Source organism: Glycine max, chromosome 17 (assembly GCF_000004515.6).
Source record: "Glycine max cultivar Williams 82 chromosome 17, Glycine_max_v4.0, whole genome shotgun sequence".
Lineage (NCBI taxonomy): Eukaryota > Viridiplantae > Streptophyta > Magnoliopsida > Fabales > Fabaceae > Glycine > Glycine max.
In genome coordinates this window covers 40,651,284-40,666,985 of record NC_038253.2, presented here as the reverse complement: position 1 = coordinate 40,666,985, position 15,702 = coordinate 40,651,284, and the positions used below count along the sequence as shown (strand labels likewise).

Genomic DNA, 15,702 nt, shown 5'->3' with positions numbered 1-15,702 from the left:
CGATCTAACTGTTGTCATGTGATCCTTGGTTTGAAGGCGTGACATTTCAAAATTGGTTTCCCCTTTGAAAATTCTACATATGAAGACACAACAAATTACAACAACTTGACGCTTTGAGTTGAGTTTTTGGGAGGATTAATTTCGACATAATAGGTTCTTGAAAAGAGGTGAAGAATGTATAACTAAATTTCAAATTGATAATTAATCTAAAGAATTGAAACTTATAAACATAACTCGGGGTCCATTTGAGAACCAGAATATCCAAATTTGAGTGGTGGTTGAACTAAAAAAGAAAAAAAAAAAAAAACTTGAGACTCTGATCTGATAGACCTTTTCAGGTCTACAGCATAAACCAGAAAAGAAAATTCAACTCCAACATAAAAAAAAGGCATGTAATTCCAAGAAACTTCTGATAACAAATTGACAATCATTTTGTTTTTTCACTTCATTGATGTGTTGAAGTATTGTATTGTATTATCCAACTTTTCCAATCCAATCTCTTTACAAAACCAACCCTCAATAATAATCACACAACACACTCTTCATAACTACCATTAACACCCCTCCACCTTTTTCAGAAAAACACTTACACAGTTACAGAGTCTTCTTCATTCATTCTTCACCACCACCACCTCTCTCTCTCTCTCTCTCTCTCTCTCTCTATATATATATATATATATATTTCAAGCGCGTTCATTTATATCTTTCGGTGAGTTAGAAACAAACTTAGACTCGTGGCAGTTGGGTGCATCATTAATGCACTATCCATTCTCTTCACACCCCATTTAATGTTTAGTTGCACAAACCTCACCTCAGTTCCAAAACCATCACTCCTTTTGGTCATGTAAAACACACCACAACATTATACTACTCAGTCTCACAAACATACAATACAATACTACAACCTTAAACATGACAAAGCCTGTGTTTCATTTCATCCACGCTCGTGCGAGGAAATTAAAGAAACAGAGACATTCCTCCCAACTGAGACTTTAATGGATCCGTTTTGTGGATTGTGTTGGAATTCAGACGAGACAGCGCAACAGCATCATGTGCAGGTAATCAAAAGTGAAAAAAAATAATCAAAAAGAAAAAAAAATCTATGGTGTGTGTGTCAATTTTGCTGAATTGAACTAAACTGATGCATGCAGATGAAGTAAAGTGAAGTTCATTTCACCATTGATTAGGTGGATCAACTAGTTCCAGCTCCAGCTTAACTAGTAGTCTGGAATTCAAGTCCTGATATGTAACTGTGTTCTGCGTTAAATATTCAGAGAAAGAGTTTTGTGGCTGTTTATAGTAGTTTTATCTGACTTGAACAAGATTGTATACTGACTAGAAGATATTTGTGAGCAAAAAAAGTGAAGTTGAGTTTGTGAGTGAGTTTTAGCATTCATGGGAATGGAAGGAATTGCAGTGAGTGTGGTTACAATGTTGTTGTTGATGGTTGGGTTAACAATGGGGATGAGTTCGAGAACGGAATGGTTTGCGTTAAGGGAGCTTCGACAATCGTTGGAGATTAGGGCAAAGTATTGGCCAATAAAAGCCGAACCGTGCGGGAACTGGACCGGGGTTCAGTGCCGGAACGGTCGAGTTGTGGGCATAAACGTGTCAGGTTTGAGGAGAACAAGGTGGGGAAGGCTTAACCCAAGTTTTGAAGTGGGTTCTCTTGTGAATTTCACACTGTTAGAAACGTTTAATGCTTCTGGGTTTAAGCTTAATGGGTCTATTCCTGAGTGGTTGGGTGAGAGCCTTGGTGTGTTGGAGGTGCTTGACCTTAGCTTTTGTTCTATAAAGGGTTCGATTCCTGATTCAATTGGGTGGTTGAGTAAGTTGAAGGTTTTGTTGCTTTCAGGGAATTTTCTCACTGGCAGAATGCCTTCAACCTTTGGGAACCTCACAAGGCTTTCTGTTCTTAATCTCTCTGGTAACTCTCTTTCAGGGACTGTGCCTGATTCTGTGTCTAAACTTGGGAACCTCTCAAGGCTTGATCTTTCTTATAATTTCTTGTCTGGGTCTGTTCCACCTGAATTGGGTGCCCTTTCAAGTCTTCAATTTTTTAACCTTTCTGGGAATTCTTTTACTGGGACTTTTCCCTCTCAACTGGGTAACCTTTCCAAGTTGGTTGATGTTGATCTTAGTATGAATTTTCTGTCGGGGTCGTTGCCAGGTGGTTCATCTTCTTCTGGCCTTTTGGCACTCAAGGTTCTCATTCTCAGAGGGAATTTGTTTGATGGTGTTCTTCCGGCTGATTTGTGGCCAATGCCCAGATTGCACTTTCTTGATGTGTCCAGTAACAACCTCACTGGGACGCTGCCGAATTTCACGAGTTGGAATGTTAGCTCTGTTGGTTTTGTGTTCAATCTGTCAAACAATTTGTTCTATGGACTTTTGAATACTTCACTGGACAGGTTTGAAATTATTGATTTATCAAGTAATTATTTGGAAGGTGAGGTGCCAGGTGGTGGTGTTAATAATGTTAGTCTAGATAGAAATTGCCTACAGAGGATTCCAAACCAGAGGGATTTGGAAGACTGTAGAGTGTTTTATGATAATAGAAGTTTACCCTTTGGATTCCTCAAGTCCGGAAGCCGTAGTCGGGTGATATTCATACTGGTAGGAATATTTGGTGGGCTTGGCTTTATTGTGCTGCTGGCATTGGTCCTCATGCTTGTTCTAAAACAATGTCACAATCGTAGAAGCTTGGGAGTTCAAAGGGGGACCAAAGATGGGGGGCCTGTTCAAGAAGGGGAAAGTCCTATACCTCCTAAGGATACCGTCTTTGTGACTGTGGGAGATGCATTCAGTTTTGAGCAAATGCTCCATTTGACCAGCAATTTTGCTGAAGCAAATGTCATAAAGCATGGTCATTCTGGGGACCTCTTCTTGGGAGTCTTGGAAGGTGGAGCAACCGTGGTTGTCAAAAAGGTAGATTTGAATTTATTTAAGAGAGAATCGTATGTTGTGGAATTGGGACTATTAAGTAAGGTTCCACATGCAAGATTGGTCCCAATCCTGGGCCACTGCTTGGACAATGAAAATGAGAAATTCATAGTTTACAAGTACATGCCAAATCGAGATTTAGCTACTTCCTTGCACAGAGTCACCGGTTCAGATGGTAAATTACAGTCCCTGGATTGGATCACGAGATTGAAAATTGCAATAGGAGCTGCTGAAGGCATAGCTTACCTACATGAGTGCAGCCCTCCCCTTGTCCACAGGTAATACCAAATGCATTACAAATTGTTAGGGTTCTTTTACCATGAGTAGAAAAATATTATTAGCCACATAATTGAATTTGTCGGAAAAAATTGATTGAATTTATGTTGTCAAAATATGTTGGATTCTCATTTTCTTTAGCATGGTACCTTTGTGAGGCATATTTCTATGTTAGAAATAGAACTTCGAAGTTGACTAATATATTGGCATAAAATAAATAAATAAATAAACATATTCTGGTCACTTGTAATTTTTTTTTGAATGACTTATTATGTTGCATTAAATTGTAAGTTCACTATCACTGTTAACAATGTGTAACATGAAGATGTTTGAAAGAACTTTTGCAGTTCTGTGCATTACTGAAATTTTACTCTTAATTTTTGAAGAGATATCCAAGCTAGCAGTATACTACTTGATGATAAATTTGAAGTGCGACTTGGAAGTTTGAGTGAGGTTACTGCCCAAGGAGATCTTCAACAAGGAGTCATCTCAAGGGTTTTCAGCAAGCCACCGTAAGTTTTGAATTCATAAAGCATAACTGTTTTGTAACAAATGAAAACAAAGAGATACTATGATGATTTATAAACATACTGAAGCTTTTAATGGTTATAAATATACTGGCCAGAAAATGATTTGATCATGCCTATATAAGCTAGAATGACTTAGTAGATCTATTACTTTTCTTTGGTAGAATTAGTACAATTGTTGCTTCTGTTTTTCTGGTGCATATTTGTGTATAGATAGTCATTCAACCTATTTAATTTAAATTTTTATATATTCACGAGTCACTGAAAATTAATGTATCTCTAATTAATTAATTGTAGATAAAAAGATTGCATTCTTATTGATATGATGCTTCTTGTAATCAAGTGACACAAAGCACTAGCAAACAGAGCTATCACTGCATGTTGATTTTGTTGATATTTGAATTCATTTTCCTGTTCATATTTATATTCAGAAATGGTTGTAACCAACTGTTTATTTTGTTGTGATTTTGCAGATCTTCCAATCAAGCAGATTCTGGTGAGTAAATTGGTTTAGAAATGTCTATTTAGTTTTTAACCCGATTGTTAATCCATGCATCCATTCTTTTAATGGCCAGAAATATCTAGGGTCTAGACCTAGATATGAAAAATAAGAACCATTTTATGGAAGAGATTTAAGTGCAGCAGTACACTAAACGTTACTGTTCTGCTAGACTGCTCCATATGTTAGTACATGGAAAGGACATGCGCACTTACATATTGGCATTAAGATTTATGACCTTTTTGTTGTTTAAAACTGTTACAAGAGAAATACTCAACGTTTCCTTTTTCTGTTGTGCCAATGAACAGGTAAATCATCAGTGACATGTGCCTATGATATCTACTGTTTTGGCAAGATTTTACTTGAGCTCATTACCGGTAACATTGAAGTCAGCAAGTTAGATGATGCCTCTACAAAGGAGTGGTTAGAGCAAACCTTGCCTTACATCACTATATACGATAAAGAACGGGTGACTAAGATTATTGACCCATCATTGATCGTGGATGAGGACCTGTTGGAAGAGGTATGGGCTATGGCAATTGTGGCCAATGCATGCTTGAATCCCAAGCCTTCCAAACGCCCTCCTATGAGGCATGTCCTGAAAGCATTGGAAAATCCATTGAAGATTGTGAGAGAAGAAAATACTAGCTCAGCAAGGTTGAGATCAAACTCTTCTAGGAAATCTTGGAGCACTGCATTCTTTGGTAGCTGGAGACACAGCTCATCAGACAGTGTTGTTGCCACAAACAAAGAGGGTTCTAGTGACACTAAAAAATCAGGAAAAGTAGGTTCTCAAAGTAGTGGAAACGATCACTCTTCTTCCAATAAAAGATCGTCCAATGAAATTTTCCCCGAACCATTGGAAATACTAGATGTGGAGACAGGAGTGGCAAGATAAGCACTTGTGAAATGGATTTGGTTATTCTTTAGTCTGTGAGGTTTTTTTTTTACCACTTTCTCAGATAACTGGTGGTGCCATAGCAATTGCTTGTTATTAGCACATCAAACTCACTACCCAGCATCCATTATGGTCCGTATTGAAGCAATGGAAAACCTTAATACTGCTAGTGATAGCTTTTGCTTTCCAAAGCTCAGATTAAGCAGTACAGATTGAAATGTCTGGTATGAGAACTCCGAAAAAAACTGAATAATTTTACTCATTCAATAGATTGTTTGAAACACACAGCCCTCCCCTAGGTTAAAAGTTGTGTGACAAAATGTAAAATAATGAGAGGGTTTTCATTTTTACGAGTAATTGTAGGTGGGAAAAACGTTGTTACTCACTCGAGGTTTTCTTTGGTAGGTTATATGTATTTAGCATTGTAAATCTTCTCGAGCTCTGTGGCATTTGCTCTAATCTTGAAGTGTTGAAAGTTCATCTTTTTGCACTTAAGAAAAACACAAAATGGTAATTGGTTGAGTTAGTTAACTTTATTAGTTAGTTCTTTAGCATGTGTCATTAGTTAGTACTGGATTGATTGGTTAGGAAGTCATGTGCTACTAGAGGTTCTCTATGTAAGCTCATGACGTATTATTGAAACACAAGTTTTACAATTCAGTAATTCTACTTTTGTTTTAAAAAGATTTGTCATTCTACACAAATTCTCATCATATCTACCACGTTTCTCAGCACAAAGTCCTCAAGGATTCCATCACATATGCTGCAACGTGTGAATAGATTATGCTATTGATGCATTATTTGAGTGCTTTTCATAAATACTTAATCAAACTCGTTTGTTTTAACAAACCATCTCTTGCTTGACTAAACTTGATTTTATAAAAAGTTTAATGTCAATATACTACCCTACAAAATAGTTTTACATTATTATTCAATCACAAATTATCATTTGAACTACTCTAAAATAATTAATTATTTTAAAAATAAACAAACTTATCATACATGATGAATTACAATTAAATGATTGTGTAAAACATTTTAACGTATAACTTTTCTTCTCTTTTATAAATGAACTAAGTTTAATTTTTTTAGAATTTATCATTAAAATTTGTGAATAACTCGCTCGTCCCAACATTCTTTTATTCTTTTTAACTTTTATATCTTCCTCTATCATCAAAATATCTACAATAATTTTTTAAAAAATACTTTACTAATATATTTAAATAAAAAATAATCAAGATTACTATAAATGAACTAAATTAAAGTGCGCTTAACAAGATGACTTATGATGATGCCATGCACAAAAGTTTTAGCAAGTAGATTTGATTAGTTAAATTTCAGAGACAACCATCGTCTTCCACAGCCATGAGTCTCCTATTAGTCATCCTGGCGAAAAGTATAAAGTAATTAAAATTAAGATTAAGATTAAAGGATTTTAAGACAGAAAATTTAAAGACAATATTTTAAAAAAAAAATATGTACGAAAATAAGTAGTATTTAATAATGATGTGATTACATGTAAAAAAAAACAAAATATTTTCATGTTGAATCATAACCGAATAAATCCACTGGAGCCTGGAAAGAACGAAAGAAGTCCTTTGAGCCGAAAACTGGTTGGACGCCTCTTGATTCATGGTAAATTTGGCATGCCTTAAAATTCGTTCTATTATACTTTGTTTATTCATGGGTTTATTAAGTTGCTAGCAAATAAAACGTGTAAAATACTTACTAGTATGCCTCACATTAGCTAACAACTGAAATTATAGCCAAGTAAAAGTAACTTATGCTTTGTAAGGCCACTGAATTCCATAAAGTACCTAACAAAACTAATATTAAAATTCAGTAAGCATCTATTTTTCCCCTTATTAACAGACGTTGAAAACCTCGAGATGTTACTACCACTATTCACCAACACCATATATGCCACCCAAAAAAGAGAAGGGGTGCAGAACAAAACACACAAGTAGAAGAGCTCAGCTTTCGAAAATGCTAAATTCATGCTGCATAAAATCTTCACTGGGTCTGTAGTACTTGTCTGAAGAGAACAACGCCAAGTTAGATACTTGGCTAGTATAAAGGCACGCAAATCGCTCAACCTGCATCATGCACATTAAACAGGTTCATTAAACGAATTACCATTCACCAAGATCAATTTTGTATTTATGATTTGGAAAGTGGGAAAAAAATGCAATCATTTTCACAAGCTTCTAAATGAGGGGGGAAAATGCGTAATTTTCCAGCATGTTCTTAACGCATTGGTATAATATTTAGGCATCATTTAGCAAGAGTTAGTATGCTATCTAACACCACAGCAATGCCCTTACAGCCATGCTATGCTGACTGGAAAAAATACAATTGAAAGTGCAGGTTCCTGTTGCATACAGGTCTGACCCAACGGTGATGCTGTGCCTGTACAGTTTCAAAGAAAGTCAAATTTTACCTGATGTGCAAAGCGAGAGTTCTGATAACCAGTCTTCATCAGCTGGCCCCATGGCTCGTGAAACTGTATAAAGTAAATTGCATGAATTCTAGTGTCCCTGACCAGTAGAAACAGAACTTAAAATATTGGGAAAAGGCTAAACCTCTTCTACCTTTTGGTGTAATTTTCTTTGAGCTTCTTGATGACTTAATCGTACTCTCTCTCTTTCAAGCTGATAAAAGAATTGGGTAATAAATTCTCATAATTGGACCTCTATGCTTGACATAAGAAAATGAGAATGGGCCTAAAAGGCCTAACCTTCAATTTATCAAGTTTCGAGTTAAACTTTTGTTTGGTATCCTCATCTGGATTCTTTAATCTGAAAAATTGTAGACTATTCTCTGTGAATTGAACCAGATAGTAACTAGTAAGACAGGACTTATGTGGTCCAGAATTATACTTAACCTGAGAGACTCATTCAGATAATGCATTTCATCCTCAATGCGGTCTCGCTCACTCCTCAGATGTTGAAGTTCCTGCACAACAATACTTGCGTGAAAATCTTATAACCCAAACGTGTATTAGCTTCTCAGTTGTCTAATGAGAAGAAAATGAGAATGCAAAAACCCAAACCTTATATCATTTCTGCACAAATTAAACCTATCCTTTTGTATGATGTCCTTTTTTTTAGCATTTACTAGTTTAGAAAGCTAAGCATTATTGTATGAAAAATAAAAAATGTATATATAAAATCCACAAGCACCTTACGAGCATCTCTCAATTCCCAAAGTAGTTTAACCTCCTTCTCAAGCTCTGGGATTACCAACATTGTTCTCCAACCTGCTCGTGAGCACATTAAATCAAGATCAAAGTTATTTTAAAAATGAATCAACAAATACACATAATTTAAAAGAATATAATAGTTACTCAGGTTTCCACACATAAATAAGCATAATTAGACACGATTATTAAGCCTCATCAATGCCTTGCATTTAAGTTTTAATTGCCTTTCCTGTATCTATACTCCCTAATATTTTAACCACAAGTAACACTTAGGCTTGCTGGAAGATTGGAATAAAATTCATAATCCATCTATTTTGAGTGATAAGGATTAATATAATATACCAAGAACCTTTTTGCTGCGTAGAATATCTCCGTAAATGTGATCCCCAACATATAGAACCTACAAGTGTAGAGTTTTATTTAAAGCTTCAGTAAATGTTACTGTTTTAGAATTCGTAGACCAACTGTCACACTATCTAGTATAATAATAAGCTCTTTAAACCAACAGTACATTTCACAGTAAAATTTACTGCCATTTATTTATGCTAACAATATACATATTTCATAAAAGAAAATTAATACCTGTGAACTTGATTCTATTGAGAGTAGATTATGTAGGTGACCAACGCTGCCTCCCTAAAATGGAAGGGTATAATCACTAAAGTAATAAAATGTTGAGCTATAAACCTTTTATAGGACCCAGACACTAGTATCAAATAACATTAACATCAACATTTTTCAGTCACATAAACCTAACCAAAATGAATTACATTTTAGATAAGACAATGATTAATGTACCTGGAAAACTTTTCGAGCATGACCCTTCTCTTCCTTTAGTACTCTTGCAGAGGTATTACCCACCTTTAAAAAGAAAAAAAGGGAAATATTTTGAAACAAGATCACTAAAGGAATCAATACAATGATTTGATGTGCTATGCCAACCTGAGCCATTGGAGAGCCATTATCTGTATTAAGTAGCATTCCACTCTCAGGGACGACCTCAAACAGGTTGGCATGATTTCCCTCGAGAAAAAAGCTTGGCTTTGCACTGTATGGATGATTGACAAGATCAGATTTAGCAAGGAAATCTATAAGTTACATAGTGTACATTACTGAATTGTTGGAAACTCAACCAGCTCAAGAACCCAGTACAGATTGCAAAACAGGTATATTTTGATGTTCTTTTACAAAATTAGTAAATGCATAATGGACTGATAAACAACATATCATCATAAAAATTGCAATACAAACATATTTTGTGGTTGGGATAAAAGAAATTGACAATGTCATGCATTCACTGAATGACATAAGGACCTGACTAAATGATTGCAAGGTCTCCTGATTACTTGTGATAGAATTCGAGCATTATGGAATTCCAATGGCCCCCTAATTATGGGAAAATTTACTTTAAGCGGAATGATGAACAAAAACTAGTTAACTAGTTGCAGATGCCAAGAGAAGAACAAGACCTGCCAGTGATGACGACATCAAAGTATTTAAGCCAGTCAAACTGGGTACTCTCATTTGCCTCACTGGATCCACAGAGGAAATTCATGACGACATTTGAATAGTCCCATAAACTGCAAAATTAGAGACGTGTTTAAAATATTAGTAAATTGTAGAGAAAGAAACCATAGCACAAGTGTGTTTATATTTTCTGTAAGATCGTATTAAATTGTAAAGAAACATCTCAACCCATATTTTTTTGTAATGAATCAACTCTTGCAAAAAGATTTAACTGTTAGGTGGAGGCACTAACATTTCTCTCTAACACACCTCATGCAAGTAGCACTTCGGACTTTGAAGTGAGGATACTGCCAGGCACTCCCTACCTTGAGTTGAAATTCAACTTTTATTTGAAAGAACAGCAAAAATGATTAAACTCTAGACCACAATGTCATACAAGCTTTAATGCCATCTCAACAACCAATTATTTGAAAGCCTTAATTTGATTGATGAAAGCACAAAAATAATTTTTAGCGTTACACACTAACACTTAAAACTTTAGAGATATAAGATAATCCACCATGTTCCATAATTTGAGCATTAAATTATTAAATAACAAATACAAGGAATTCTTATTTGAAGAAAACTGACAAAATGGATCTGCCAAACAAAAATAATTTTGCATTGCTCTGCAAACTAGTTTATACATTTTGATAACAAGATGGTTTGACAACTTGCTGATAAATTTTAAGCCTGTACTTTGGTTTATATAGATAATTCACCGGTACCTGTTTGTCACCAAAAATGTAGCTCGTCCAGAATCTCTAAGCATTTTAAGCATGGGAACTATGGAGGTGTCTTCATTGATATACCTAATATTTTCGGTTTTAAAAGAAAAATGACCACGTCAGTATAATATCAGCAAGAATCCAAAGATAATTTATTATAGTAAAGCATACAAATTTAATAAAGAATCTGATATTTTAATGAGAAAGATCTCAGATAACGCAAAAAAAAAAAAAAAAATTATGCATTTTTTCATTGTGAAGTGCTGGTGATTTTACAGTCATACCTTTTGGGATCTATAGCAACCTTTTGCTTTAATGTTCCATCTCGGTGGCACAAATCTACTGCATTTCGAACATCTTTGTACAGACGAGCATAACTAAAAGGACAACCCATAAAAAGTATAGTAGAATAAGCACTCATTTCTATATCACAATCTATGATTTTCTGACATTTTAAGAAAAATTACAGTCACTGCTCAATATACATTTACTTTGCCTGCTTAATATTAATGCAGAAAAACTGTCACTAACTATTTATTGTCCTCTAATTTTGCATAAACAAGTTTAGCAGTAAATGAGCATAACCTTTCAATGCCTTGTAAGTTGTACGGATGTTGAAATCAACATTGATTAATGATACTGTTCTAGATATGCCCCTACCCATAAAAAGCACACCTCTACATGGAAGCTAATAAATAATCATAAATGATAACCTAAATAAAATGCTTCTCAAGAAGCTAACCAAAAGATTGCCTCCAATTTCAATGAAATAAAATCAACAATTGCCTTAATCTTAGTATGCAATTGAACTTGAAAAATGCAGGTGTATAGACTTCCTGTAGGAAAAAATGACTTGTGCAAACAATAATAGGACTTACTCTACATGCTCTTGAATCTTTCCAGGATTTCCGTCCTTAAAATCAACAAGCTGAGCAAATAAGTAGGCTTCCGCAAGTGAAAAAAGTGTATCAATGAGAGCATAGTCTGGCCCATCGAAAGAATCATGTACTAAAGTATTTTCATATGTTCCAACTTTATCTTCTTTTGACAACTCTTTAAATCCATGATAGGCCACTTTCACATATTTGTGGCGATCCATCTAAAAATATGAGGTAACAATACAACAATCAAACAGAAATTTTGGAAAAAGGAAAAAAATAATTGTTTCCCATACAATCCCCTTATACAGTTTTCCCCTGGTAAGAGTGGATGTATAAAAAAAACATTTGTTCATTGTTAACCTTCAAGATGTTGCCTCTCTTTTTGTCAAGAACCAAGCCCCTAACCATGTAATTCGAGTCAAATGACCAACTCAGTAACTGCAGAAAAAAAACATTCCTTTAGCCAAAATAGCAACTAAATGACGCAAGATTGACTATACCTACAAACAAAGTGGTACCAAATAAAATCCTTCATGATTAAAGGATATTACATTGCAAGAAGTTGATGGATACAAAGTGAACCAAAAACAAGTCAATAAACCCCCGAAAAAAAATACAATACCTTCATTATATCATTATTGACACTGGAAAAAAAAAAAACAGAAAATACTTAAATATGGTGATAATTACTACAAGGTTAATTGTACAAACCTCTCTAGGGTAATCCAAATCATAAACCAGCTTTTCAACTGTGTGTTGATAAGCAAGAGATTCAAAAGTTTCAGGAATGTATTGTGCCAAAGTATAATCCATGTCAAATCCCACAGCAACAATGTTTTTCATATTCAGTGACCGGTTACAGAAAATCTGCTTGCCTATATCAGTTGTAGGTCCTAAATCAGGAGATGATGACAATATACGCAGCTGTTTGGCACTATCACTGTCAGGAAAATCAACTGAGTTTTGGTGACGTGCACCAATTGCATGGATCCCATCCATTGAAAATCGAGCAAGCCACTGATTAGCTCCTGATTAATTTTATCCACAACAAAACAAAAATGTTCAAAGAATTATATTCCAGCAATACATGGGAATGACTTTAGCACATATAACAACAAACCAATGCATTAATAGTGAAGTTCCTCAATTTTCTCCAAAAGCTTTAGTCCAAAATCTATTTAGAAATCAATGCATTGATTGAACATGTAAATATAATTCCATTGTGGTACAAACATCCTGCGGTTTGTAAATCATGCAGACGTATACATTTATTCAGGATAAAATAGGCGACAAAGTTATAACATTTTATAAACGCACATTCCTGCCTCTCACGCGTAAGGTAAGACATATATTTGATCTAACAGCAGAAAGTACAGCGAAAAAATAAAGTAAAAAAAAATTGTAAAGTATAAACGCACTTCTTACACTGTCTCACGAAAAGGTAAGACATATATTGGATCTAATAGCAGAAAAATACAGCAAAAAAAGTAAAGTAATAAAAATAAAAAATTATAAACATATCAACGCACATTCCTACACTCTCTCACGATAAGGTAAGATATATGTGATCTAACCGAAGAAATGAAGCGAAAAAAAATTAAGAAAAAAATAAAGCAATAAAAAATTATAACATATAAACGCACATTCTGAAGAGTTTACACTATTTTTTGTGTGTGTGCACTCTCACGATAAGGCAAGCTAACAGCAGAAAAATACAGCGAAAAAAAATAAAGCAATAAGAAAAATTATAACATATAAACACACATTCTCGGACGATAAGCTAAAACAGGGAAAAAATAGAGTAGTAACGATAATCCTTTTTCTCGAACAAAATCACCTTAAATCTCGGAATCACACTCAGAAATAGCCATCGATTAGGAAACAAACAGTCAAACACCATAAATCAAGAAACCTCAACCTCTCAATTGAACTAAACTTTCAAGTTCCTACTATCTAACAAGCACTCCCGCCATATCTCGCCATGCACAATTGTCCAACGAATCAAGCGATGAACGAACTAGGATTAATTAATCAACAAGAGAATCTGAAATCAAGCCTTGGAGAAGACGAACCTGCGGACGCGGAGTGTAACCGTGCGGGGAAGGAGAAGATTCGAGTGTTGGGGAGAGAAAACGAGACGAAACGGTTAAGATTTTGCATCGCGCTACTGCTTTATATACGCAACGGAATTGGTGGCAAGTTGGCAATGCAGGTTCAGAATGGCAATGCAACCTTGGGTAGCGTGGGGTAGAGAAGGAAAGGCAATAATGTCCTTTGAAATTGTGCTTGCTAGCTAAATTGATAAGTAACTAATATAAAAAATATTAAAAGCCGGGTTTAATTGGAAATGGATTGCTCAGAATGTTGGGAAAATGAAATAAAGAGAGCGGAGTTGGAGAAGGAGGGGAAGGGACACTGCCACGTGGAAGAGAAGGAGGGACCTATTGTGCTGATTTCTTGTAGGGACAGCCGCTAGAGTGGGGTCACAAAATGGATCTCAAGCCATCCTCAAAGATATATATATATATATATAAGTGAGAAGGGAGTTATGAGTACGACTAATTTTTTTATTTATTAACTTTATACATAAATAAAAATATGAATCATGAATCATGAGTATGAGAGTTTATAAATATCTCAAATGTATCATAATAAAGATTAAAGTTATTACACGAACCGATATAAAGTATTCTTTTTAAATGTGGATATAAAAATGATATTATAGACCCTACCTAAATTCTATAGGAGTTGTCTTTTATCAATTATAGACCCTACCTAATTTATTATTGGTTAAATAGTTAAGTTCTTCTTTGAAATTATGACACGGTAATAAATTAATTTTTAAAATATCAAAAATATAAATTTAGTTTTTAAATATATAAAAAATGTAACAAATTAATCATTAAATTTGTGAAATCAAATTATTATTAACTTATAATGTTTAATAGTGAATTTGATGATAAGTTATATTTTTTGAAAATCAATTTAATATTAAGGTATAAAATTTAAGGATTAATTTGTTATTAAATTATATTTTATAAATTAAATAATTTTTCATTAAATTATCTTTTATAAATTAAATCTGAAATCCAATTCAATCCAATAAAAAAATCATTTTTTTATTTTTTAAACATTCAAATTTCAGTTTATTCAATTTTCAATTTTTTGATTGGGTTTTTCTATTCTCATTAAATTAAATCGGTTCGTGACCATTCATAATTTCTAACATGGATAGGTTTATGGGAATACTCTTTATGTTTCCATTATCTCTTCTTTCTTTCTTTCTGTCTTCGTTAGCAACATAATAGAAGATTTGTCTCACATGCAGGAAGAAAAGAAAAGATTACTATCTTTATAATTCCTATAATTTTTGTAGTTTTAAATTATTTTTTTAACTATTTTTTTTTTTACTTTTAGTTTCTTTTTTCTTTGAGTTTTACTTTTAGTTTCTTAACAAAAACTTAAGAAAAAAATGTTAACCAATCAAAAAAGAAATTAGGAACGAACATAAATTCTAAAATTTTTAAAAACTAAACCCTACAAAAAGTTATTTGCCAATAAACTGACATTCTTATTTACTTCTGGTGCCACCTTAAGTTATGTTTTGATTGATAACAATAACTATTAAATGTGTAGATAAATTGACTGATATTATTTCAATTTAATCAGAGATTTTAAATTTAAATTATCAGAATGTAATTATATCAAATAGAGAGAGTTTGATTATTCAGAATAATTTAGTCTAACTCAAACATTATTGTTTTTGATAAATAATATGTGATTTATATAAAAAAATGATAATAATAATGAAATGATTTAAAATATAATGAAAATAAATAAAAATGTCATTTCAGTTGTTTGGATATTTTATAATGAAACAAAACAAAAATTTTATTACAAAATGAAATTAATAATATTTTTTTTTTCATGTTATCCTTCTTCCTTACTTTTACATAATTTTGGATATGATTTTCCCCCCCAAAGGCATCAGTAACACGAATTTAAGCAAGAAAATGGTTGTGCCTTTTCTTATGTAGACGAATGTGAACATTGTTGACAGAGTCACCCCAAGGGTTTTCTTATAGGTGCAAGTAGGTTTTCAAAAAGAAAAATGGCATGGATAATAAAGTGGAGTAGATAATACTTTTGCTCTGGTTGGTTGTAAATGACTTCAAGTGAATTCATGATAAATACTATGATAAAACATTTTTCTGGGTTATGATGCCCAAACATATTCTTATT

The 15,702-nt window shown here is 33.6% G+C and overlaps 2 protein-coding genes across 3 annotated transcripts; one reads left to right on the top strand and one right to left on the bottom strand.

Annotated features, from left to right (window-relative positions):
• The first annotated feature begins 364 nt into the window (after positions 1-364).
• On the top strand, positions 365-5,674 carry LOC100815313 (probable LRR receptor-like serine/threonine-protein kinase At2g16250). 2 transcript variants are annotated; one of them, XM_003549387.5, is made up of 5 exons: positions 365-1,058; positions 1,152-3,221; positions 3,606-3,731; positions 4,220-4,242; positions 4,554-5,674. In XM_003549387.5, the coding sequence occupies exons 2-5, from the start codon at positions 1,396-1,398 to the stop codon at positions 5,141-5,143; spliced, it is 2,565 nt and encodes an 854-aa protein (XP_003549435.1). In that variant the 5' UTR covers positions 365-1,058; positions 1,152-1,395; the 3' UTR covers positions 5,144-5,674. The 2 variants fall into 2 exon arrangements, with proteins under 2 accessions (XP_003549435.1, XP_025982170.1); XM_026126385.2 differs by having other exon boundaries at positions 365-3,221.
• Positions 5,675-6,903: 1,229 nt separating this feature from the next.
• Positions 6,904-13,869, bottom strand: LOC100814787 (5'-nucleotidase domain-containing protein 4). Its single transcript, XM_003549386.5, has 17 exons — positions 13,533-13,869; positions 12,172-12,488; positions 11,821-11,898; positions 11,458-11,678; positions 10,864-10,956; positions 10,580-10,663; positions 9,815-9,925; positions 9,288-9,393; positions 9,144-9,206; positions 8,928-8,981; positions 8,688-8,745; positions 8,326-8,402; positions 8,028-8,098; positions 7,881-7,941; positions 7,735-7,794; positions 7,584-7,646; positions 6,904-7,239 (listed from the first exon to the last, which is right to left on the bottom strand). The coding sequence occupies exons 1-17, from the start codon at positions 13,618-13,620 to the stop codon at positions 7,117-7,119; spliced, it is 1,728 nt and encodes a 575-aa protein (XP_003549434.1). The 5' UTR covers positions 13,621-13,869; the 3' UTR covers positions 6,904-7,116.
• Between the last annotated feature and the right edge of the window lie 1,833 nt (positions 13,870-15,702).